At 41.2% G+C, this 27414-nt stretch overlaps 1 protein-coding gene across 4 annotated transcripts; it reads left to right on the top strand.

Annotated features, from left to right (window-relative positions):
* Positions 1-924: 924 nt before the first annotated feature.
* On the top strand, positions 925-27203 carry LOC117458421 (RAC-beta serine/threonine-protein kinase-like). Of its 4 annotated transcripts, none has more exons than XM_034098878.2 (14): positions 925-1022; positions 3172-3325; positions 3488-3616; positions 3720-3831; positions 4001-4160; positions 11764-11895; positions 13921-13986; positions 14448-14516; positions 14605-14727; positions 16649-16777; positions 24362-24576; positions 24651-24738; positions 25034-25136; positions 25224-27203. In XM_034098878.2, the coding sequence occupies exons 2-14, from the start codon at positions 3280-3282 to the stop codon at positions 25301-25303; spliced, it is 1452 nt and encodes a 483-aa protein (XP_033954769.1). In that variant the 5' UTR covers positions 925-1022; positions 3172-3279; the 3' UTR covers positions 25304-27203. The 4 variants fall into 4 exon arrangements, with proteins under 4 accessions (XP_033954769.1, XP_033954771.1, XP_033954770.1 ...); XM_034098880.2 differs by lacking the exon at positions 925-1022 and adding an exon at positions 1547-1624; XM_034098879.2 differs by lacking the exon at positions 925-1022 and adding an exon at positions 1562-1740.
* The last annotated feature ends 211 nt before the right edge of the window (positions 27204-27414 follow it).

Genomic DNA, 27414 nt, shown 5'->3' with positions numbered 1-27414 from the left:
ACAGCACATCACCAGGACGGAGCCATCCATGGAGGACCTCTACTCCCAGCGGCTCAGGAAGAAAGCCCACAGGATTCTAAAAGACCCCCATCACCCCAGCCACAAACTGTCCTGTCTGCTGCCGTCTGGCAGGTGGTACCGCAGCATCAGGACTAAAACCACCAGACTCTGGGACAGTTTCATCCCACAGTCAATAAGACTGTTAAACACCTGAACTTGAAACAACATCATAACATTAATCCGGCTGCTACTTAGAAATGATTTATCTAATATATCATTTAATCACTTGCACTATTTCACTTTTTTACTATTTTTCTTTTTGTATTTACTATTTACTTGCACCATTTTTTTTCTTCTGATTGTCTGTTTTATTGTATTGCACTGTTGGAGGAACCTGTGACCTAAGATTTGCATTGTCATAACTACACTGTAGCTATGTACGTATGACCAATAAAAGCCTTGAACCTTGTAAATACTGAGTTGAGAGAATAGTCTGGGCAGGGTTTTGGGTGATGGGAGACACATCTATGGAATCAGAATTCCAATAGCTAACCGTTAAATGACGGACATATCTTTCTGTCTGTGATGTTTTACAAATCAGATGTGTACTAAATTATGTGAAATAATATAGCAATATCCTGTAAAATTATGTGAAAACATGAATGAAACTACACATCTTCAGATGTTATACATACATAAGTGTCCCACACTAATAATAAAACGTTATTATTTCATTGTTTGCTGTGGTACCTTATTTGTAACATCTTCAGTCTTCTTTATTGTTGTAATGAGTTGCTCTGACCGAAAACAAAAATGGCGGCGCTAGAATACAGTGACGTCATATGGTACCGGAGTTACCTATAGGTGGCAGCAGAGCCCTAGAGATACTAAGTATCACTACGGCTCTGGGTGGCAGTAATGCAACATTACGGATGCGAGCTGCCGCTAAAGACACCGTAGTAACAGCAGAAGAAGAAGAAGAAGAAGAAGAAGAAGAAGAAGAAGAAGAAGAAGAAGAAGAAGTCAGTGAAACTGCGTTCAATCTTTTGATATCACTAAATGTATAATATACTGGATTAGGAGATAACAGAGGAGCCTTTTATTAATATATATTGAGAGCTAAAAAGAATAAGTATTTGACTAAAGCTAACGTTACACGGCTATCAGTAACCTACAACAAGACATACACACCTAACATATTCTATTTCTATTCTGCTTTTTGTTTAGTTAATGGATGGGTTTCATGTTTTAGTTTGAAAGACAGGTTAATGTGGATTATTTGTCAACGATTTGTTAGGTTATCAACCCGCTTTACGTCCCCCAATATATCTAATCAAATCAAGTTTTATTTATATAGCACATTTATAAACGATTTTTGGTCGAGCCAAAGTGCTGTACATATAATAAAAATAGCCTACAGTACACTTTACAGCAAATACAACAGCACAGATTGTTCAGAATATCAGTATGAGAAAACGACACCCTCTATCCTTAGACCCTCACATCGTACAAGGAAAAACTTCCAGAGAAAACCCACAGTTTAAAGGGAACATGGGAGAAACCTCAGGGAGAGCAACAGAGGAGGGATCCCTCTCCCAGGACGGACAGACGAGCAATAGATGCCGTGTGTAAATCGAAGAGATAATACATTTTACAGCATATAGACCGAATGTTAGGAAATGCATATGTCTGTAATGAGAAGATGAATCCACGAGTATGTCAGCTAATACCCCGCTAATGGTGGGTTAACTGTTTACTGTTAGCATACAGCTAACAGCTGTCACTGTTAGCTCATTGCTAAAGACGAGCTAACTGTATTTTAAATGGTAGCTACAACACCGAGATGAGCTGTAAATGTTCTTCGCTGATTCTGTTGGAGAAGCCGAACAATTAACATTAAGTCGTTTTTCTTAAACGCAAAACTCTCCATGATCTCAAATGAAGGCTGCGTTACTTAAATTAACTTTCTGTTTTCCAGTTCGCTAACATCACACACAAGCACTTTTTCCTCCAACGTGCTGTTCTCTTAGCTGATCACACGCCAAGCTTGGATATGATGTATACGTGCACTATAGTGTTTGCAGGGTGCTTTATGTACTTGCTTTCAATGAAAACCTTTTTTTTAATGTTATTCTATAAACTACAGACTATTTCTCTGCGTTGGAACTCAAGAAGCACTGCAATGGAGTGGCTGCCATACATGTAGAGATTGAGATTTAAGGAACACTTGGCCTCTTATTTTTCTCCAGAGCTGTATGTTTAGGACAGCAATAAGCAATAAGAGACATTGATACATTTCGAAATCATAAGTGCATAACGTGTTTTATTTATATTGAAACCAAAATAAATATGATCCATAGCTTTCCATAAATAAGGTCATATGTGTTGATGAATAATTTATGAGTGGTAGTGCTGTGTTATTCCTGTTTTTTAGTCGGGTGATCTGGGTGACATTTACTAACATGATTACTATTATCGGATTGTGGGCCACACATCATCACATTCCCTTGTTTCTAGGTAACTTAGCATCTCGTCATAAACCGATCTCACACTAAAATAGGCTATACGTTCACCAGTGGCGAACCGTCAGGGCCTCCTCAGATAGAACAAATCGATTTTATTATATAAATAAAATGTATATACAATGAATAAATGAGAATGGTATCGGTGTTGTTGATCTGTAATATTACAGTGTTACGTTGATTTGTTTGTCCTTCTCGGACCATGCTCTACGCATTTCAGTGGTTTTGTGTTAGAAAAGAAAGCAACCAATCAGATCTTGTTCTGCCCTCTGGGTAGAATATCCTTCAACAAGGTTGTGTGTGTGTGTGTGTGTGTGTGTGTGTGTGTGTGTGTGTGTGTGTGTGTGTGTGTGTGTGTGTGTGTGTGTGTGTGTGTGTGTGTGTGTGTGTGTGTGTGTGTGTGTGTGTGTGTGTGTGTGTGTGTGTGTGTGTGTGTGTGTGTGTGTGTGTGTGTGTGTGTGTGTGTGTGTGTGTGTGTGTGTGTGTGTGTGTGTGTGTGTGTGTGTGTGTGTGTGTGTGTGTGTGGTCCAGTTGTGATAGACAAGTTTCGCCACTGACTTTCACAGAATGAAACCACTTTCATCAGAACATTATTATAATGAATAAATGTATGCCTTTTATTTTAGAATGTCCTTTTACTTTTATACAGGTGCTGTCCTGATTTTATCAAAATAACTGAGACTTGAACGGAACAAGAATCCACTGCTCCCCTCCCTGCCCTCCTGTTCCTTACCCTCCATGAAACACATCTCCAACTATGAATGAAGTCAATATAATCAGAGAGGGGTGGCTTCACAAAAGAGGTAAGAAGGAAGAGAAACCGTAAGATGTCATTCTCACTCGGTCTGCCTGTATCTTAAATCTAAAACTATTAACAGATCTAGCATAACAAGTCATCTTAAAATGACAGATATGTTCCTATTGATTGTTGTTATTGTTATAATTGCATCCCATTTTTGACCCAGGTGAATATATCAAAACATGGAGGCCGAGGTACTTCATCCTGAAAAATGACGGTTCCTTCATCGGCTACAAAGAGAAGCCTGATCTGAAGGACCAGACTTCACCTCCCCTCAACAACTTCTCCGTGGCAGGTCAGTTCTCCAGATGTAGAGCGCCATTGCTTTCTACTCAAAGCTATAAGCTGCTCTGAGTTCCAAACAGTGTCTGTTAATGTCCTCATTGTGTTCTTCACAGAGTGTCAGTTAATGAAGACTGAAAGACCCCGGCCGAACACATTTGTAATCCGTTGCCTACAGTGGACCACTGTCATTGAACGCACCTTTCACGTGCACAGTAATGAGGAGAGGTAAGAACAGGGTCACATAGCAAGCTGACATTTTGTGCAAAAAGTATTGGGAACACGTTTCAAGTGATTCATCAAATGGCATTCAGCTGAGTGTGTGTCAAGCACTCTGCAATACCTGTTGTATTGTTTGATGTAATGCCTGACAACATTTGGGATGTTTGCCTGTCAGAAAAGAGTGGATGCGTGCAATCCAGTTGGTGGCAAGTAGTCTGAAGATGCGAGAACAGGAGGAGGAGGAGGAGGAGGAGCCAATGGATCTGATTGGCTCACCCAGCGACAGCAGCCTGCAGGAGATGGAGGTGTCTCTGACCAAGAACGGCTCCAAAGTGGTGAGAGGGTCAGATCAGAGTTTCCGGTCAACCTGTCCGTTAAAGTTTCAATCTTCCGGACAAAAGGAGAAAAGTGCCGGTCAGAGGTCTTCTTTGTTATTTATTGAGCTTTAAAACAAATTGATAACGACTCTATATAATAATATAAGAATAATACACGGAGCCTCTCTTTTCCTCCCCTGACAGCCCGTCAGTATCCGTGGTCTCATGCAGCAGCTGATCCAGTAACGAGTGACCCCACAGTGAAGAATAAACATATCGATGACCAGTTGAGGTAGTTTGAGAGGTTTTTACAATAGCTAAGTGTGATCTTCTAAGTTGCTCCGCTCCCCGCTCCGTCACCGCGGGCGGAGCTGCAGCTGATCTCTGATCTCTCTCTCCCGTGCCATTACTTCACTCACGTTTATGTCCATATCGATCAGATCTTCTAGCTAATGCTATGACTGCCTGCGTACCAAAGGACGCCTAAACAATAATTGAGCAGGCCAGACTAATAATGCTCCTGAAATAGAGTGTATATTTTAGGTGTGAGAGCAGTTTTAAAATAATCTTTCAGAAGATGTTAAAGACCCTCGACACAAGTGATGATGTCACACACTCTAGCCCTGAAGAGTCGGTCCCGTAGACACACATTATAACATCTAAAACGGCCTGAACATTTACCAAAACTTAAATGTTGATAATTCAAGAACTATAAAAGATATCAAAAACCTGAATACAACTTTAATAGCTGAATGTCTTGTGACCATTTTAAAGTTGGAATGAAGTCTATAGCTGAAAGTGTGTGGAAAGAGTAGCATTTTGCACACGGTGTAGGTTAAAGAGGAATTGAAGTGTCGTCCCATTGAGTTTCATGTTAAAAAGAGTTTAAAACGCTGAATATTTTATAAAGTTTCCCATCATGTGCTGAAAAGGCTGAATATTTTGATATTTGAATGGATTCTGTAGCTGAAAGTAAGCTGAAGTTATTGAGAGCTAAACTTTTTGTTGAAATAATAATAATAAGAACTAGAAAATACATTTCCTGCAGAAAATGCGTGTGAATGCTGTAAACTGTGAACATTTGTGCCTGAAAAAGCTGAAAAAGCTGAATGTGTTATTAGCTGAATGGTAGCTGCTTTTAGCTACACAAAACAAGTAAGTGTGTTGCTGAACTTAGCGGAGAAATGCAGAAAAGTGAAATGATTTGAATCAAATTGTTACAGCTCAAATGCATTGCAAGGACTTTGTTGAAAACTTGAAAGTTAAACTGGAAGAGTAGGACAAATAGTGAAGAAGCTTAATATTTAAAAGAAAATGTTTAAAAAAGGTATAAACAAGTAAGTAAGTAAAGTTTATTTATAAAGCGCTTTTCACAGACAAAGTCACAAAGTGCTTGACAAAACAATAAGACATCCATATAGGAGACGTACAATGATCAATGAACCCACACGTTAAGAAGTCATAAAAGCACCAGAGCATAATTTAAGACACAATAAAAACACAATAAAACAAAACTTACAAATGAAATTGAAAACAAACAAATAAAAACATAGTATTAAATGGAATAAGACCAAGCACACTGGTTACCCAAACGCCTGACCAAACAGGAATATCTTTAAAATAGTTTTAAAAGAGTCAACAGACTCCGCAGACCGTAGATGAGCAGGCAGAGCATTCCATAATTGAGGAGCCACTGCTGCGAGCGCTCGATCACCGCGGGTCTTAAGGTGGGTAGTGTACGTGGGACAGACAGTACATTTTGCCTGTGAGACCTGAGTGGGCGGGCTGATGTATAAGGGTGAATTAAGTCGGCCACATAAGCAGGAGTCTGACTATGCAAAGCTCTGTAGGTGAGAGTGAGGATTTTGAACTTAATCCTATAAGCTACAGGGAGCCAGTGAAGGGATCTGAGTATCGGGTAATGTGGGACCATTTGTTTGACCGGAGAGAAGTCTTGCAGCTGCATTCTGGACTGACTGCAGATGACCAAGGGCAGACAAGCTGAGAGAGGAGAACAACGTGTTGCAGTAATCAATGCGAGATGAAATAAATGCATGGATAATCATTTCTAGGTTGGGTGTTGAAACTACAGATCTCAGTTTGCTAATATTTCGTAGGTGGAAGAAACATGATCTCGTCAGTTGCTTAACATGGGTATCAAACGATGCGGATTAGTCAAATATTACCCCTAAGTTGCGTAGTTTGGAGTTGGCAGCAGAGGAATAAGGTCCAAGACTTTTCAGAATCAAGGGCGTAATCATTTCTGGTGCAACAACCAGAACCTCCGTCTTATCAGCATTCAGTTGTAAGAAGTTATCTGCCGTCCAGTCCTTAATGGCGCTAAGACATTCTAAGAGTCTCGATATCCTAAAAGCCTCACTAGGTTTGAATGATGGAGCTGGATATCGTCCGCGTATAAGTGATATGTAATGTTAAAACTATTTATGATTTGTCCTAAGGGTAGCAAATATAGGGAGAATACCAGAGGCCCCTCGACCGAGCCCTGCGGGACACCACAGGACAGTGGAGAGGAGTCTGACACAAAGTCTCCAATCGAGACGGTGAAACTTCTATCAGCAAGATATGATGCAAACCAGTCTAATGCTATACCAGATATGCTCACCCAGTCACGTAACCTCTTGATCAGGATATGGTGGTCTACAGTGTCAAACGCCAAACTTAGATCAAGAAGTACTAACACAGAGCAATCACCCACATCAGAAACCCTCAGGAGAGCCGTTTCATTGGAGTGCTTTTTCCAAAAACCTGACTAGAACTTATCGTAAATATTGTGCCTCTCCAGTGCAGCAGTGAGTTGGTTGGCCACGACCTTCTCTAGAACTTTTGAGAGAAAGGGTAGTTTAGATATAGGCCTGTAGTTCACGGGCAAGGCTGGATCTAAGTTAGTTTTCTTTAATATGGGCTGAATAGTGGCATGCTTAAAATAGGAAGAGACACATCCTGTAGACAAGGAAGTATTAATAATAGTTGATACAGTACTGCAAATGGTTGGTAAAACTTTTAAAAATAGGGAAGTCGGTATTACATCCAGGGGGCACGAAGATGGCTTCATTTTCCTAATTAAATCCATCAGGTCTTGTGAGTTGATAGGTTCAAATGAGCCAAGCATATCATGGGATGGAGAGGGGCTAGAGTTGGGCAGGGAAATCCCAGGATTAATACTGGACCTAATAGATGCTACCTTATCTAAAAAGAAGATAAGGAACTTGTTACAGTCATTATTCGAAAGACATGGTAATGTAGTTAGTGGCGGTGAAACAATATTATTAATTGTTTCAAATAGGATCTTGGGATTTTTCTTTGAAGAAGTTATTAACTTAGCAAAGTAAGCAGTCCGAGCTTCTTTTACTAATGCATTAAAAGACAATCTTAGATCTTTGAGATAAAGGCGATGCTTCCACTTCCAGCCCAGTGGTTTTCCACAGTCGTTCTGTCCTGCGACACTTCCGCCTCAGGCAGCAGGCAGCGTCCGTTATCCATGGAGAAGTATTGCAGACAGCTCTAGTCCTATCCTTTTGAGGTGCCACTATGTCCAGCAATGTGGAGCAATGATGATTAAAAGACTGTATTAAAAGCTCTACATCGATCATGTTAGTATCACTGCAAAAGTGAGCTGCGAACTGATCAGCTGTACTCTGTGTAATAATGCGTGAACGACGTAATGATGTTTTGAGGCACATGGGGTCGGTTTTTACAGAAAGATTAAAGAAAATATATTTATGATCACTGATCAGTAGATCCTCACAACGGATGTGATCAACATCTAGTCCCAGAGAAAAAACAAGGTCTAAGGTATCCACGTGAGTGGCGCCAGAAACATGTTGCTTGAAATTAAAAGGTTCAGTAATATTAAGAAATTCAGTAGCTACAGAATTTGTGGCATCATTAATGTGCAGGTTAAAATCACCTACTAATAACATGTATAGCCTCAATGTCCTGAAATAGCTGAATAAGTTAATAGTTGAATGGTTTATAGCTGAAAGTTGGCTGAAGGAGTTAGATATTAAATGTAAGTAGTAGTGAATGAATGTTTACAAACACCTGTGTGTGTAAGCCCAGAGATCAAAGGTTACCATGGTGATGAAGTTGTTGAACAAATAATAATACAAACCTCCAGTCTGCATGTCTGCTCTGATTGGATGATGTGACTCACGTGTGTGTGGCACCAATCTGCCCAGCAACACCATGGAAACCAACTGCAGCACTGAGTCCCATAAGAATGCATTGAGGATTATATCTCTGCCGGTCTCCCTTGAAAAAGAGATAATTGATCCCAATGGGATTTTACCTGGATAAATAAAGGTTTTGAATTGAATTGAAATATCTGACCATTTTGCCACCTGTTCAAAAACTATGGCTCCTATAAAAAAAAATGACCAGAAAGTGAGCATCAGGGAACCCCTATGAACTGATATATGTTGTTTTGTGTGGTAAATGTGAAGATGGGAGCAGTTTGTCTAAAGTGTACTTCTCTCTGTTTTGAAGAAAGATCCGGAAATAAATAATAAATGTTAACTAGGTAATATAAGATATGAATGGACAACACAAATAAAATAAGTTACATTCATTTGTTATTGGCTATGGTAGGTCATTGGTTATGTTCACATACTTATTTGATTACATCCACTTGTCTAAGATGACAACAGAGACTTTCGACCCAAAACCAGCAGCTGATCGCAGACTCAACCAGAGAGGAGGTAGTAGGCCTACATCATCAGCTACCATGTCTGACAGAGAGGAAGACAGTCAGGAGGGGAGTGATGACAGCTTGTTACTGCTTGTGCTAATGGTGTGTGTGTGTGTGTGTGTGTGTGTGTGTGTGTGTGTGTGTGTGTGTGTGTGTGTGTGTGTGTGTGTGTGTGTGTGTGTGTGTGTGTGTGTGTGTGTGTGTGTGTGTGTGTGTGTGTGTGTGTGTGTGTGTGTGTGTGTGTGTGTGTGTGTGTGTGTGTGTGTGTGTGTGTGTGTGTGTGTGTGTGTGTGTGTGTGTGTGTGTGTGTGTGTGTGTGTTCAGTGTTCACCTCTGTGTTCACCTCTGTGTGTGTGTTCTGTGTTCACCTCTGTGTGTGTTCTGTGTTCACCTCTGCATGTGTGTGTGTTCAGTGTTCACCTCTGTGTGTGTGTTCTGTGTTCACCTCTGTGTGTGTGTTCTGTGTTCACCTCTGTGTGTGTGTTCAGTGTTCACCTCTGCATGTGTGTGTGTTCAGTGTTCACCTCTGTGTGTGTGTGTTCTGTATTCACCTCTGTGTGTGTGTTCAGTGTTCCCCTCTGTGTGTGTGTTCAGTGTTCACCTCTGCGTGTGTGTGTGTTCAGTGTTCACCTCTGTGTGTGTGTGTTCTGTATTCACCTCTGTGTGTGTGTTCAGTGTTCCCCTCTGTGTGTGTGTTCAGTGTTCACCTCTGCGTGTGTGTTCAGTGTTCCCCTCTGCGTGTGTGTGTTCAGTGTTCACCTCTGTGTGTGTGTTCAGTGTTCACCTCTGTGTGTGTGTTCTGTGTTCACCTCTGTGTGTGTGTTCTGTGTTCACCTCTGTGTGTGTGTTCAGTGTTCCCCTCTGCGTGTGTGTGTTCAGTGTTCACCTCTGTGTGTGTGTTCTGTGTTCACCTCTGCATGTGTGTGTTCAGTGTTCACCTCTGTGTGTGTTCAGTGTTCACCTCTGTGTGTTCTGTGTTCACCTCTGCATGTGTGTGTTCAGTGTTCACCTCTGCGTGTGTGTTCTGTGTTCACCTCTGCGTGTGTGTTCAGTGTTCACCTCTGCGTGTGTGTTCAGTGTTCACCTCTGCGTGTGTGTTCTGTGTTCACCTCTGCGTGTGTGTTCTGTGTTCACCTCTGCGTGTGTGTTCTGTGTTCACCTCTGCGTGTGTGTTCTGTGTTCACCTCTGCGTGTGTGTGTTCTGTGTTCCCCTCTGCATGTGTGTGTTCAGTGTTCACCTCTGTGTGTGTGTTCTCTGTTCACCTCTGCGTGTGTGTTCAGTGTTCACCTCAGCATGTGTGTGTTCTCTCTTCACCTCTGCATGTGTGTGTTCAGTGTTCACCTCTGTGTGTGTGTTCTCTGTTCACCTCTGCGTGCAAATAAAGTCAAGACCCCCTCAAAAGTTACGGTGTATTTCATTTTAAGGATGAGCACCAGCAACATCTCCAGGTGCTCCTTTGAGAACCAGGGCAACAACGTGATGTGCACCCTGATGTGCACCCCTGACTATAGGCCACTTTAGACCCCTTTTATAACAGATATTTAGAACATTTTATTTTTCATGTTATTTGTTTTTAATCACTTTTGTGATGACTTTTGATCTCTTTTAATATGCTGGCTCTGTGGGAATTGTAGTCTTTTATCATCAACTAGAGACTATAGTTTACTGCTATGTAGCAATAATATTCCACCGGCTGAAACACTAAATCTATTCACCTGTTTAATAAAGCTATTCCCAACTCTACACAAGGCAAAGGGATATTCCTTTTGTGTTAAATCTGCAATAACAGGTTTGTCGCCACTTGGGTGTATCTGATTAAAAAATACATGCCATTGACTTATCATATCCTTTTTAATTGAATATTGTGTCAGCTTCACGATGAACTGAAACTCGATAAGCTGTAAAGCTGAGGGAGCTGCAGTTTCAGTTCCATTGTTGCCATTTCTTTGTTGCTTTAACACTACCAGGTGTTGAGGACAATATTGCTCCCGAAAATTCCCTTACACCAGGGACACCTGTCAATTGTCACACGTTTTGTGTTTTACATTTTGGTTATTATTATAGATTATAGGTGCTTGAAGTTGATTTGTTTCACCATTCTTCTTATTTATGTTTATACAAAATCTAAGTCATTCAGATGAGGGCATAACAATAACTCAGATTAGGTTCTGGGCTGCTCGTTACATTCAGAAATACCTAAGAGCAACATCTCAATGAATACGGTCCTTTTAAAGCTCTTGCATATTCCTCTTTGGAACAAATGAGTTGTTTTTAAGAGGCCTCTATTAAATTATCCATGGATGTTACTGGTCCAACATTTAGTACTGTATTCGTATTCAAACTCACTTAAATACAACTTTATAAACCCACAAAAAAGATTAGATTTTGGGCAAGTAAAACAGACAGACATGTATAAGCAAGAGAGCTTTTAACTCCACTCACTGACTGAAGGCGAGGGGCCAAGGCGAGGGGACAAGGCGAGGGGCTAAGGCGAGGGGCTAAGGCGAGGGGCCATCCAGTGACTTGACATTGTTATTCATGGCTGCTCTAGACAGAAGCTCTGAGGAGGCAGGAGCAACACGTGGAATTGAGTTTTAACAATATAACTTTGGGTACGACTGGGAGAAAGTGACCCCCAATGGACCCTATTCATTTGGTCAGACTCTAATTTCAGTAATCCAAATACCAAAGTGGTTTATATTTAATTAGAAGAGTACATTATATAGTTAGAGAAATATTTTCAACAAACTAACAAGTGCAGGAAGAATGGTGTTTGGCAAGGTCCTGAAACTATGATCAAAAGGACTCGGTTGAAGGGTTTACTTTCTCAATTTTTTTAATTACATTTTCACAAAAGTATTTCAAATCCTTATTCCTAGTGAACTTTCTGACCGGCCTTGTTTACATTCCAGACGATGAGTGACTTTGAGTACCTGAAGCTTCTTGGAAAGGGGACGTTTGGGAAGGTGATTCTGGTCAAAGAGAAGTCTACCAGTGAACATTATGCCATGAAAATACTGCGCAAACAGGTCATCATAGCCAAGGTAGGTGTGTGTGTGTGTGTGTGTGTGTGTGTGTGTGTGTGTGTGTGTGTGTGTGTGTGTGTGTGTGTGTGTGTGTGTGTGTGTGTGTGTGTGTGTGTGTGTGTGTGTGTGTGTGTGTGTGTGTGTGTGTGTGTGTGTGTGTGTGTGTGTGTGTGTGTGTGTGTGTGTGTGTGTGTGTGTGTGTGTGTGTGTGTGTGTGTGTGTGTGAGTGATGGAGGGGGACGCGCAGCCCCTGTACAATGTGTGACATCTTAACAGCAGCAAATGTATATTGTGGAAACCGTTGACAGATCTTGAGCTCAGGGGAATGTCGGCCCTGCACTGAAGTGATCAGCGTTGTGCCCTGGTTACCCTGGTTACCCTGGAACATTGGGCACTTGGAAAGGCTTGTTGGAAGTGTTGGAGTAAATTCTTTAACAGTAGCTGTAGTGTCACTGTGGCACAGACTGGACCGGTGGTGAACAGCTGTTAGAAAAGTTCAGGTGTTCAGAGCAGAACTCCCTGTCGGAGCGGCAGAGCGTGATGTGCAGTGAGCTAGCTAACTAGCATACATTGGGACTATCTGCTAACTTTAGCTTTAGCCTTCGTTTTCTAATCATTTTCATAGGCTATAAACAGAGGTGGTAGAAGTACTCGGATCTTGTACTTGAGTAAAAGTAGAAGTACTCAGATATTGTACTTGAGTATAAGTATAAGTACTCAGATCTTCTACTTGAGTAAGAGTAGAAGTACTCAGATCTTGTACTTGAGTAAAAGTAGAAGTAATCATATATTGTACTCGAGTATAAGTATAAGTACTCAGATCTTCTACTTGAGTAAAAGTATAAGTACTCAGATATTGTACTTGAGTAAAAGTAGAAGTACTCAGATATTGTACTCGAGTATAAGTACTCAGATATTGTATAAGTATAAGTACTCAGATCTTCTACTTGAGTAAGAGTAGAAGTACTCAGATCTTGTACTTGAGTAAAAGTAGAAGTACTCATATATTGTACTCGAGTATAAGTATAAGTACTCAGATCTTCTACTTGAGTAAAAGTATAAGTACTCAGATCTTGTACTTGAGTAAAAGTAGAAGTACTCAGATATTGTACTCGAGTATAAGTATAAGTACTCAGATATTGTATAAGTATAAGTACTCAGATCTTCTACTTGAGTAAGAGTAGAAGTACTCAGATCTTCTACTTGAGTAAGAGTAGAAATACTCAGATCTTGTACTCGAGTAAAAGTAGAAGTACTCAGATATTGTACTCGAGTATAAGTACTCAGATCTTCTACTTGAGTAAGAGTAGAAGTACTCAGATCTTGTTCTTGAGTAAAAGTAGAAGTACTCAGATCTTGTACTTGAGTAAAAGTAGAAGTACTCAGATCTTGTACTTGAGTAAAAGTAGAAGTACTCAGATCTTGTACTTGAGTAAAAGTAGAAGTACTCAGATCTTGTACTTGAGTAAAAGTAGAAGTACCAGAGTGTAGGAATACTCTGTTAAAGTAAAAGTCCTGCATTCAAAATGCTCCTCAAGTGAAAGTAGAAAAGTATTATCATCAAAAGACAGTAAAAGTAGTCGTTGTGCAGATTGGTCCATTTCAAAATAATATATATGATATGTTTTATAATGATTGATCATGAAAGTGTTCTCAAAGCTGGTGGAGGTGCAGCTAGTTTGGGGGGCTCGGGGGGCTCGGATCCTTGTCACCTTTTCCTTACCTGATGAGTTTGCATCCCTGAATTGATTTGAGCACCCAAATAATGTGGCAAGTGTCCAGCCTCTTATGATGCCCAGCCTCTTATGATGCCATGCTGCGGTTTGCTGATTAGTAGCAGAATAAAGTAAGGGACTACTGCAGTATTGATTATGTACCTTCCTGTAACCCAGGTTTTTTGTATATTTGGACACTTTACACTTAATAGAGATCATGTGAAACCAGATGGATAGCAATTTGATGCCTCTCTTCCCTTTACATAAATCTTAACCTTTTCATCTTGTGTGTTTTCAGTATTCCTGAAAATGATGTTTTTGTTGGCAGGATGAAGTGGCACACACAGTTACAGAAAGCAGAGTGTTACAAAACACAAGACACCCCTTCCTGACGGTAAGGACCTTTAGGATCACACATGACACGATGAATAAAGCATGTACATGCCGTGCCGGCCTCTCAGAATGGGCAGTCAGCTAGTGACTTGTTCTCACTCCGTGTCTTCTAGCCACATTGTGTTGTATTGTAGCAATAGTATTGTAGTATTGGTGTAGTACAAGACTTAAATCCAGAATTAAAATAGTTTATTTCCAATTGAAGAATGGATTGCCATGACCTCTGTCTTTAGAAACCTAGCAACAGTTGACAGAGTGGGTTACTCTAAGAATGTTGATTCAACTGCTGATAGAGAAAGTTGCGAACACAACATGATCCTGGATGATGTTTTATAGGGAAGCTGGTCTATATTGGCAGCATGCCATTGGCGACAGGCCACATTCGTTTTATTCGTCTTTGTAGATTTTTAATTGCTTTTTATTCAGAAACAGAAATTCATCACCAGTCATTTGTGTCCGCAGACACTGAAGTATGCCTTCCAAACTCACGATCGACTCTGTTTCGTAATGGAATACGCCAATGGAGGAGAGGTGAGACTTCACACACACGTGTAAAGTCACACGGAGATTTGATGTCAGGGTGCCCCGCCTATTGAAACGGAGCTCTCGTTTGTTGCAGCTCTTCTTCCACCTGTCCCGGGAAAGAGTGTTCACAGAAGAGCGGGCGCGCTTCTACGGTGCTGAGATTGTGTCGGCACTCGAGTACCTCCATTCACGTGATGTTGTTTACCGGGATCTGAAGGTAAATACTCTAAAATGTACAGTATTTATGCATGGTTTATAACATGACTTTAGAGAAGATAATGTGATGAAGGATTCTCATTTTAGATTTAACTATCAAAGTTTAGACAATTTAATAAATAAGCTTTTAGTTTAGTCCATGTGGATTATCAATTACAAATAATCCAGAGACCTTTATTGCATCATCTTGTGGGTTGAAAAACGTTTTCTTATACATGTGTTTCTCTTGAAATGGAATGAATCTCTGGAGAGATGTGTCTCTGGAGGACGGAATGAGCATTTCCTCCTGAAGGGAAATAGTTTTTTAAATTTCAATTCTGTGTCCGTTGCACATTGTATGGCCAGATTTGATCAATGTGCAGCAATATACTTTGTGATGCTCCTTATCATATATAGTTTAATAATAACCCTAAACAATGCATCTATAGCTGGCTGCTCGGTTCTGATTCACTCCATCAGCCCCTGATAAAGTCGTTTTCTACTCAAGTTGTTCTAGTTAAAAATGGTTAACCCTATTTAATAATGCACTGGCTGTGTGAAAATAAGTAACCATGACAACACCTACAGTTGCAATGCAAATTATTCAACCCCCATTGGACATTAGGTTTATTGGCAAAATATACCATTTCTCAGCTGTGTGCTATAAACAAAGGACAACATGACTGTTTGAGTAGTTCAATGTAACTAATATGACAGGGTTCTTTTTGTATCCAAATTGAACACAAAGTGCTACTTTAAATTACTACTGCAGCCTCAAAATTGTTCAACCCCCTGTCTTAAGCACACCTGGTGCAACTAATACAGGGCTTCATTAGTTCAGGTGTGCTTGAGACAGAACACATAAATACATGGACTGGCTCTGGGTTTGTTGAGTGACCTTCGATTGCATGTTAGAAAAATAATTGTCCAAAAAGTTCAGCGAAGAGGCCTCGCACAAGGAAAAGGATACAACACAATTGAAAATTACTGAATGTTCCTAGAGATATAGTTGGAAGCATACTTCCAACGTTCAAAGTGAAAGGAACAGTGGCTGCACTCCCTGGACGTGGCAGAAAGAGGAAGCCATGAGCGGCTGAAAGACTTGGTGTCAGCAGGCACTGAGGTTTCAGTCTGCACAGTAAGGTGCATACGAAGCACTGAAGGGCTCCATGCCCCAACCCAAGACGTACAACACTACTGATCCAAAAGAACAAGAAATGGAAGATTCTAGAGTGGCCGTCACATTCACCGGACTTGAACCCCAGAGAACATCTCTGGTGGGAGTTGAAGAAGGCGGTCGCAAAACCCCAGAATATTGCTGAACCGTAGGCCATTGCCCGCGAGAAAGGGGCTAAGACTCCTTGTGAACACGTGTCTGGCTATGCCTCACATTTGCAGCAGGTCAGAACAGCAAAAGGGTGCTCTACTAAGTTCTGAAGATGCTTGTCATGAAGGGGTTGAACAATTTTGAGGCTGCAGTAGTCATTTAAAGTAGCATTTTGTGTTGAATTTGGATAAAAACCTCTGTAATATTAGTTACATTGAACTACTTAAAGCATTCTTGTGTAATTTGTTTATAGCAAACAGCTGAGAAATTGTTGATTTTGTCAATAAATCTAATGTATAATGTGTTGAATAGTTTTGTTTGCAACTGCATTCCAAAATATATCTTAAATGAGTAACCATAGCAACATGTGGTTACAATTTGTGTCAATCCAAAAAGATTGTAGTGTTATAGGATCTCAGCGCAGTGCACACCTGTCTGACTGAAAACTACAACGTTATTAGCCGTGTTAATTCATGTTTGCGCTGTTGGTCAGTGATTTTGCATTGACTCAATTAAGATGTAATCAAAACATGATGAATTCTAAGCCTAGAATTATTCATTATATAAATGATCATATCATTTAGATCTGATGTGTTGTCATGTTGCTCTCTGTCAGCTGGAGAATCTGATGCTGGATAAAGACGGCCACGTAAAAATCACTGATTTTGGCCTCTGTAAGGAGGGCATTACCCCGGATGCTACCATGAAAACCTTCTGTGGAACTCCTGAATATCTGGCTCCTGAGGTAAGGTACTGACGTGTTCAACATGTGCCACCCATCTAGAGTTGAACCTCCACACACCCACTACATGCATTATATTAAAAACCACAATTAGTTAAGGAGCATTTGCGGCAGATATAAATACATTACCCACATGTATAGGGGGAGGAGGGGTAAGATCACCCAATCGTGACTCGTGGTGTTCTGTATGCAAGGAATGAAGTACAATGAGAAACATCTACCCTCATTTCAGAGAGTCCTTTTTAAATGTAATTCATAAGAATGCATCTATAACCAAAGGCCCTGATATTGTTATGATTTTACTTTAAAAAAAGAAGTAATATATTACACTACTTCGTTACTCTCTACATAAAGTAACTCGTTACTTTACTCGCAGAGTTACACTACTCCGTTACCGACAAAAGTAATATTATTACAGTAACGCGTTACACCCAACTCTGCTCTATGACACATCTACAGTGCCGTTCTGTGATTCTCCAGATGGCCAGTCCGCCACTGCTCACACGCTTATTAAGATCCAAAGCTTTAATGCGTTCTGAATCAATGCTGAGGACAGCCACACCTGACAGTCTCTTCTCTGTCATTGTTGACCGAATGCTTCTCGTTTTTAGGCGGCGGAAGTGACGTAATCTGCCACCCAGGACAAGAGACAAGCATATTACATGTATTATTTTCGGTTGTGTATTTGTGTTTCCAGGTATAACATTTAAGTTATAATAACAATCATTATTTGTGGATTAATTTCATTATGGTATTTGTTTCAGATTAACTTTTGTATTTGATGTTGCAACTTTAGAGAGACAAAAATCACTAAAAGATCTGGTGGATATCTGACCAGTATTTATATATATATATATATATATATATATCCTAAATGTTCTTTGGGTTTTATCCACAAATGCAACACAAATAAGAACTGTAAGTTCTTATTTAATAATCAACCATTATAATTGAAATATAAGTATATTTCACACATTTTAATGTTGTATGATAGAGCCTCATATTTGTGACAAGACGTGCGTGAGCGGAACTCTCCTCTATTTACTGTAGGGTAAACGTTAAACTTTTAATACAAAAGTTGCCGACTTCTCATCTACGATTATGTCACTTCCGCCGCCTAAAACCCAGGAGGTATACGATCTAACACTACACACACACACACACACACACACTTTTTGTCTCACACGCTAACACAGTTATGTGTGCTGTTATGTTCAGTCATCGTTGTTATGTTAAACATGAATATATTTCATGTACGTATTTCTTCTTTCATAGCAATTTTCCTTCATACTTTCTTGCCGTGAAATAGGTCTTAAATTCAATTCAAAGTGGTTTTAAAAAGTCTTACATTTGAGTTGGTGAAACCTGCAGGAACCCTGTATATACACTGAACAAAAATATAAACGCAACGCTTTTGTTTTTGCTCCCATTTGTCATGAGATGAACTCAAAGATCTACGGAGCCCCTAAAGGGACATGGGAAAAAAAAAAAAACAGAGACAAAAAAAAAATAAAGTCAGGATAACGGATTCGTTTCTCGTGCACACGAGAAACGAATCCGTTATCCTGACTTTATTTATTTTTTAGAAAGTTACCGATGCACCAAGGAGGAAGTGGAACACGAGACAACCATTTCATTGCAGACTTTTATTTTTACGTGGGGAAATGACAGTGCATACATTATTTGACATATATTTTGAAGTCAGACTTAATTGTATGGACATTTCGGCCAGGGGTGTAGAGCTATTGGTTTAAGCACCGGATTGGCAAAAAACAGGAGAGTCTGTAAACCAGTCTGCTTTGATCTATAAATTAATGTCCGTGACTCTCAGAGTACCTGCTGCCCGCATCTGTCACACACACACACACATACACACACACAGAGCCAGTGGCGGACTGGCCATCGGGACGTTCGGGACGAATCCCATTGGGCCGGTACCGAAGTGGGCCGCCCGTTGACAGTTTACGTGGGCTGGGCTGGGTGCGAGTCCCGGGCTGATTTTTAGTCCCAGTCCGCCCATCATGTATAGCTGTTCAATGAAGGTAAACACAGTGTAGGCGGTGCGTAAAAGCTCTTTGAGCGCTGGTGCTGCTCTTCTCTGAGTTACACGTCCCGCTGCCTCCTGGAGTGACCACACACCCCTGGCCGAAATGTCCTTAAAGTGAAGTCTAAGTACGATATATATCTCAAATAATGTATGCACTGTCATTTCCCCACGTAAACATAACAGTCTGCAATTAAATGGTTGTCTCCTGTGCGCTTCACTTCCTCCTTGGCGCACCGGTAACTTTCTCAAAAAAAAAAGTGCGAGATACTTTCTGGTGACCATGAGAAACTTTCTCGTGCTCACCAGAAACGTTCTCGTGCGCGCGAGTTAGTATCTCGTGCGCACGAGATACTAACTCGTTATCCTGACTTTTTTTTTTCTCCCTCTGTTTTTTTTTCTTTTTTTCTTCATGTCCCTTTAGGGCAGGGGTGGGGAACCTCCGGCCCCCGGGCCGTATACGGCCCGCGAGACCATTTGGTGTGGCCCTCGAGGTAATTTATAAACACACGCAAAAAAGAAAAAAATTAAAGAAATCTAGACCGCAAAATAATTAAACAAGTGACTGCCTGTTTTTCCTGGCCAAGGTCAGGGTCCTTGAACACAACACAAGCCTAACGTGTCATCACGTGGTATATGTCTGACAGGGGTGTAGTTCTGACGGGGAGCATCAGAACGCAGCTCAGCTCCGGCACTTCCAAAAATTGCAGTACCGATAAGGAGCCGTACACATGCTGCAGTTTTTGCGTGGCTGTGTCTTAGTTGTAAGCCTAGTGTCGATCTGTTCATCTGTCATACTGATCATACAGTCAATAACTTTATTGTTATTAGCATCTGGTTAGCTCGCTATGCTAACGAATATAAGAAGCTTTTTCTACAACCAGTGAGGTAAAGGCACATCTTTATATGATCATTATAATTATCAAAAAATAAGAGAATAAAGTAAACAGGTATAAAATACTATATGACAATAAAAAAAAGTTGTTATTAATAAACAAGAATACAGTTTGAAAGGGGAGTGATTTGTAAAATATCCATAAAGAAAAAGAACATCTGTTTACAGTTCTGTTTCATGTGGGTGTTGAGAGATGTATCCATAGATCTACTAATGTTGCTCTCAAAGTGCACCAGATTGATGCTTTTAACTTCAACATTTAAAAAAAAATCTTCCCTGACCCCCCTAGAGGAGGTTAGGTCCCCCCGACTTAAATCATGTTCACATGGATAGGAGTCTAAATACATTTGCACACATCTTGTGTCCATATCTTTCTGTTTGGGTGGTCATGCCACAACCGTGCACGTGCATGCATGCGTGAGTCATGGCAAGATATCTGGATTAAGAGGTTGCTTTTTCTTTGCACAGCATGAAAGAAAGGTGAAATGAGTGGGCTGTGATTTTAGTATTTCTAAGCAGAGGTTAATAATTTGTACGGCCCTCGGAGGATGTTGAAAACATTGAAATGGCCCTTGAGAGGAAAAAGGTTCCCCACCCCTGCTTTAGGGGCTCCGTAAAGATCTAAAACATTTTCTATAAACACAAAATAACCATTTCTCTCAAATATTGTTCACAAATCTGAAATAATCTGTGATGTGAGCACTTCTCCTTTGCCGAGATAATCCCACCTCACAGGTGTGGCATATCAAGATGCTGATTAGACAGCATGATTATTGCACAGGTGTGCCTTAGGCTGGCCACAATAAAAGGCCACTCTGAAACGTGCATTTTTGCTTTATTGGGGGGGTCTGGGGGGGTCAGAAAACCAGTCAGTATCTGGTGTGAGGGGTAGGGTTAGGTGTAGGGTTAGGGTTAGGGTAATGTTGTGAATCGAGTGGCCCATGGTGGTGGTGGGGTTTTGGTATGGGCAGGCGTACGGTATGGACGACGAACACAGGCCACTCTATTCACAACATTACCCTACCCCTACCCCTAACCCTACCCCTACCCCTCACACCAGATACTGACTGGATTTCGGACCCCCCAGACCCCCCCAATAAAGAAAAAATGCATGTTTCAGAGTGGCCTTTTATTGTGGCCAGCCTAAGGCACACCTGTGCAATAATCATGCTGTCTAATCAGCATCTTGATATGCCACACCTGTGAGGTGGGATGGATTATCTCGGCAAAGGAGAAGTGCTCACTATCACAGATTTTTTCAGATTTGTGAACAATATTTGAGAGAAATGGTTATTTTGTGTATATAGAAAAGGTTTTAGATCTTTGAGTTCATCTCATGAAAAATGGGAGCAAAAACAAAAGTGTTGCGTTTATATTTTTGTTCAGTGTAGATAAAAGTATTCGCACACTCCTCTTAATCATTGAATTCAGGTGTTTCATTCCGTCCCATTGCCACATGTGTGGCACTTAGCCATGCAGTCTGCCTTTACACACATTTGTGAAAGAATGGGTCATTCTAAAGATCTCACTGAATTCGAACGTGATACTGTAATAGGATGCAACAAGTCAGTTGGTGACATTTCTTCTCTCCTAGATATTCCACGATCAACTGTAAGTGGTATTATTGCAAATTGGAAACGTTTAGGAACCACAACAAGTGGCAGACCACATGAAGTTACAGAGGGGTCACTAGTGCCCCTTTCACACCAGCGCCTTTTCAGCTCCGGCTCGGAGCTAGAGCCTGAAAAGCGCTGGGTTTTCCAGTTCACACCGGAGCTGCGCCGGCTCTTAGCTCCGGAATCCGCTTCATTTCCAGCTCCAAAAAATTGTCGGTCCAGAGGCAAGAGCTTTGGAGCTAAGAGGTGACGTCGCTTACGTCTCTCTTACGTCGAGGCGTGCAGGAAACTAAACCCACCTCCCATGGGTCGACTGTTATGCCTGCCTACAAGCAGTAGTGCCTATAAACACACTTTATAAAGTCAGGCAACACTAACCAGGCTTCGTGTGATTCTGTTTATTTGTGCCTTACTTTGACCATCCGTTCGCTGTTATCGATCATTGTGGAGAGAGGCAGACGTGTTGTTTTGTATTATTGCAGCTATCGGATGCAAGTAGTCAGTTTAGCTTCGGTTGCTATGCCAACATCACCCGTTTGATACCAGAGAAACTTTCATAACAGCGCTGTGATACCAAACAGTGTCAATTCAGACTGACACACATTCACTTAGGCTAAGGGGAACTGGGGATATGCATCAGCTGCTTGTGTGAGTCGGACAGTGAATACTTTAGAGCGGCCGCTGCAGTGTGAGCTAACCGGGAGCTAACGGGAGAATAAACTCCTGTGGAAGAGCAGCCAACACTGCAGCGGTCGGTAAATGCTGCAGAAACACATTAATAAACAATGAACCACGGCACTCTGGAGCAAAGTATAAGGTTGGAGAAGTCGTTATTCAATTTATTCTGGCTTCGTGTGATTAAAAGCAACACGATCATCGACCCGACGCTGTTGTTGTTGTTGTTGTGAGCTGCCGTTGGGGGGCAAATCAGCGATGTAAACGGTGACGTCATGACGCAGCAAGGGCAGCTCTGGGGCGCCAGTGGGCGGTGTGCACAGAGCGGGAGCTGAAAAGGGAAACTGGAGCTGAACCAGAAAAGCTCCCGCTCGGAGCTAGAAACTGAAAAGCGCTGGTGTGAAAGCCGCATAGGGGTATTGAAATGAATCGTTTCTACAATGCATTGCGATGCGGAGGATTCTCCATCGATGCAGTGACAGAACATAATCGATTATGGCGTAATAACGTTGCTTACTGATTTTCCGGCCGCGGCTGGACAATAACGTTCTTTTTTTCTGTCACACCAATATCAAATTGGTCAGTGACGCAAAGATCATGCCTGACTGCGTTGTGCCGACTCTAAAGTTTGGTGGAGGAGGGATAATGCTATGGGTTGTTTTTCTGGGGTTGGCCTAGGCCCCTTAGTTCCAGTGAAGCGGATTCTTAATGCTTCATCTTACCAAGTCATTTTGGACACTTCTTTGTGGAAACAGTTTGGGGAAGGCCCTTTTCTGTTCCAGCATGACTGTGCCCCACTGTGTGTCTGTATATTCAGCGGGAGCTGGAGGCTTAAGAGTAAAGTTGTTATATATATAATACATATAATGGCACTGTTCTAGCGGTAAACACTGAAGAAAGAACATGTCAAGCTATGAGCTGTATCAGAAACAATGTGCGGCGTGTTTTGGGAGTAATATGCTGTGTGTTTACATTAGCAAGCATGCTAACACTCAGAGCTAACCATGGAGCTAACGCTGTAGGCTACTGGAGAGAATATGTGTAATGTCCTTGTGGTAAACCCTGCGAGAGAGAAAGGTTTGAGCTCCATACTGTTTCAGAAATAAAGCTTGGTTAGTGGTTAGGAGCATAACATGGCATTTAATCACCGCAGCGTTTAGCTGAGATCTCTAGCAGAGGAAAGCTGCGTGATGCTACAAAGGGGCGTGGCTAGCAGCAGAATCAGCCTGTTTGCAACAGGGCTGCAAAAGAGGGGTATGAGCAGAGGCAAAACAAATGCACAGACATGTTTTGTATAGGTATGGCCCTACAATATATTTTTCCAATATAGCATAATAGGTCCACTTTAAGTGGGGTGTGATTTTTTTTTTAATATTGAAGTTGAAAGCATCAATCTGGTGCACTTCGAGGGCAAAATTAAGAGATCTATGGATACATCTCTCAACACCCATATGAAACAGAACTGTAAACAGTTTTTTATTTTTATTTTTGGATATTTTACAAATCGCTCCCCTTTTTAAAACTGTATTGTTGTTTTACTGTCATATAGTACTTTATACCTGTTTTTCATGTTTTCTCTTATTTTGTTATAACTATAATGATCATATAAAGGTGTGCCTTTACCTCACTGAGCTGAGGTTATCAGAGCCTCTCAGTCTGACAGGAGAGAGCTCTCTTCCACCTGGTTGTAGAAAAAGCTCCTTATATCCGTTAGCATAGCTAGCTAACCAGATGCTAACAACAACAATCCCCGTTACCGGTGCGCTCTCTCTCTCTCTTGCTCGCGCACTCGCACAAAATACGCTTGTGCCACACACACACAGCCCAGATTGAATGACACACAGAGACCCAGAAGTAGTTGTACTGTAGCATATTATTTTCGATGACGTCATTGTATGATCAGTATGACAGATGAACAGATACCACTGGGCTTACAACTAAAGGAACAGCCACGCAGAAACCGCGGCATGTGTACAGCTCCTTATGGGTACTGCAATTTGAAGTGCTGGAGAGGCGTTCCGGTGCTAAACTCCTGTATGTGACGTGACATATACCATGTGATGACACGTTACGCTCGTGTTGTGTTCAAGGAACCTGACCATGACCAGGAAAAACAGGCAGTCGCTTGTTTAATTTTTGTAAATTGTAAATGAGGCAAAAAAACAGTACTTTTGAGTAAAAGCTGAAGGCTTAAATGTATCATTGGAACACCTCAGTTCATGACTCTACTGTACTTAAAACATTAATTAGTTAAGTGACGTTTATATTTATATAAAACCGTTCATAGTCTGAAAACTCAAAATCACCTCTCACTGTTATTGTTGTGCTTTGTAATCAGGCAAATGTCTGTCTCTCAGGTCCTAGAAGACAATGATTATGGCCGGGCGGTGGACTGGTGGGGGCTGGGTGTAGTCATGTATGAGATGATGTGTGGCCGCCTGCCTTTCTACAACCAGGACCATGAGCGTCTGTTTGAGCTCATCCTCATGGAGGAGATCCGTTTCCCCAGGAATCTGTCTCCAGAGGCCAAGGCCCTCCTGGCCGGCCTGCTGAAGAAGGACCCCAAACAGAGGTGAGGAACCCGGCCCTTCCTCTCACTTCACTTTGGAATACTTAAATCTTACATGATATTATTTGGACTGACAGGTTGGGTGGCGGTCCCAATGATGCCAAAGAAGTAATGAGTCACAAGTTTTTCATTACCATCAACTGGCAGGATGTGGTACAGAAGAAGGTAAGACGCTCTGGAACTGAGCTTGGCTTTTTAGTCACAGAAGCAGAGCATTTATTGCCTATGATTTTAGACACTTTAATCAGGCTGTAACAATATCAACTCCGATTTCTGCTCTGATGCATGTTAAAGAAATGCTCACATTCTGAACTGTGCTGCTGAGTACAGAAATACTGAGCAGATTTAAATCATCTCTTTGGCTTTGGATTGATTAAAAACGTTTATTCTATATGTTTGCTGGATGTCTGACATGCTTATAAAGCATCGTCTTTTTTATCTTCTCCCCTTCCTGCGCCAGCTCACACCACTATTCAGACCGCAGGTGACGTCGGAGACGGACACGCGGTACTTTGATGATGAGTTCACAGCGCAGACCATCACGCTCACCCCCCCGGACAAGTGTATGTATGACTGAACATGTTCCCATGGTGACACTCAGGGTTCTTGACTGGAATGTACCACTGACTTGTGAGGTCTTGTTCTTCCAGATCACAGCTTGGACTGCGAGGAACCTGGCCAACAAGCACATTTCCCCCAGTTCTCCTACTCTGCTAGCATCAGAGAGTGATATCATCTCTCACACACACACACACACACACACACACACACACACACACACACACACACACACACACACACACACACACACACACACACACACACACTCGTCAGGATCTAAGTGCCTCGGCTGGCAGCCATATTGTTCTATAGTAAATCTCTTCGTCCACACCATGGGCAGAGCCTGGCCACGCTGGCTGTACTGCCTCAAACTGGACTTCAGTACCTGACAGTCATCAGCACAATGTCCTATCAACAACTACTGCTGCTTTTACAAACTGTAAATCATTTTGAACACTCATTTTTATAGTCTTTATGGAAGCCATACCGCTTTCTTCTCTGTTTCAAGTGCAGAGCTAGCTTTGACGGCTGGTTAAAGACAAGGTTTGTATACGATGGAGGAAGCAGTGGGAGTTTGTGCTTTTATCTTTTTTCTTCGTTTTTCCTTTTCATGTTTCAGAAAATAGGGGACATCAAAATCAAATGGAATCACATCAGTTTAGTGAAATTGATTGTGTTGGCGTAGGAGGCTTGAATGTGACTTCACAGATTGCCCGATCTGCATCAGAACAACGCATTGATACTTCCATTGATATGATCAAAGTGTCTCTTGGTGGACAAGAGCTCCGAGTGGGAGAGACGGGCTTTCCTTTGTGGCCGTATGAAGTGAGAAAAACACATCACCTGCATGGCTCTTATCTTAATAATATGGTCTTCGTTAACAGATCATATGTGACATCAATCGGTGGGAATTGAGAATACCTTAATGCAAAAAGGTGTATGCTATATTTTTAATCAAGTTCTATTTTATGGATTACACTTTTGTTGAAGTGTTTTGATGATAAGCAAAACACAAACCATGCAGGTGATTTAAGGGACTCAATGAGCATTGAGTGATTTAAGCAGACCTAACCTTTTTTAATTTTTTTTTTCAATGAACTATTTTCATACTGTGGCTGAGAGCTCCCTGGATCCAGAGAGTGCTTGGAAATATGTGCATTGCATCAAGTAACAAATCCGTATCTTCATTCAAAATGAATAGCCCTATTGACTTCTTCTGTGATTATAAATCTATAATAGATTTATACTATTTTGTTTTGACAAAGTTCTTGCAAGGCTGCATTCAGACAACATTAAACATTGGAAGACTTCAGATTTTATTTTGGTTTAATAAGGGACAAAGTCAAGTATTACAAATGCATTGTATCTGTTCTAGAGATGTTAAAAAAACACCAAACAAATGCATAGCTTTCTCAGAGCACATGTTCAAATGTTCTTAACATTCAAAGTCTGTAATATTTCAAATGTTCTACTACATTGTGTCCGTCACCTTTAATGACATCTTAGTGTGCTGAAAAGGTTCCCATATATCCACACAGCTGTGCTCAGACTGGACTGAGGTTTTTGATTTGGACATGTCTTATCTGAAGAGCTAGGACCCTATCCAGTGAGCTGAGTATATCATTAACATGGTCCTTGGAAGGAAGCTGTGTTTGAGTGCAATGGTGACTTGAAAGGGTGTCTTTATCATATTTTCAATTCTTCTGATCTATATTTAATATCTGCACATCAAATGATCAAAAGTTATACTGTACTTGAAAATGCAACCAACATTGTGTCTGTGCCACGATGTGCAGTCACGAGAAGAGCGTTCCTGTTGCTCATGGGACTTCATCTCCTGTGTTGCTCTGAAACGATATCACTTCTATTTGTTTCCGTCTTGTTTTCGCTTGTTTTACGCCCTCACCCTTCCTGTACCCGGAACCTTCTTCTACTCAAACTCGGAAAAGTCATAATGGTTGAAAGAAATGTACGTGTTTTCAGTTCCATATTCTATTCAAATAATTCATTTATATTGAATGTTGTTTTAAAAGACAGTTGAATACACATTTTGAACTGTCATAATGCAACCACATGTTTGTGTTCTTTGGACAGAAGTTGCTTTACACAATCATTTTAATCCTGTTACTAATAATACATATGTTCTGGTTTTGGTTGACCTAACTGTGCCAGAATTTTCAGAGATACAACTCTCGGCTAAGCTCATTTGCAGGAAAACCACGTTGTTTAAATGATAAGGAAAGTCAGCTGTTGCAGGACTGTGTAATGTGTATGACTGAA

This window comes from Pseudochaenichthys georgianus, chromosome 14 (genome assembly GCF_902827115.2).
Source record: "Pseudochaenichthys georgianus chromosome 14, fPseGeo1.2, whole genome shotgun sequence".
NCBI classification, from domain to species: Eukaryota; Metazoa; Chordata; class Actinopteri; order Perciformes; family Channichthyidae; genus Pseudochaenichthys; species Pseudochaenichthys georgianus.
Note: the sequence above shows the minus strand (reverse complement) of the source record. Positions and strands in the feature narration are given on the sequence as shown.

Bases quoted from the DNA above. Each gene is read 5' to 3' on its own strand.
- LOC117458421 (XM_034098878.2), top strand. From the start codon at position 3,280: ATGAATGAAGTCAATATAATCAGAGAGGGGTGGCTTCACAAAAGAG. The intron at 3,326-3,487 runs GTAAGAAGGAAG...TTTTTGACCCAG, and splicing joins GGGGTGGCTTCACAAAAGAG to GTGAATATATCAAAACATGG. The intron at 24,577-24,650 runs GTGAGGAACCCG...TTGGACTGACAG, and splicing joins AAGAAGGACCCCAAACAGAG to GTTGGGTGGCGGTCCCAATG.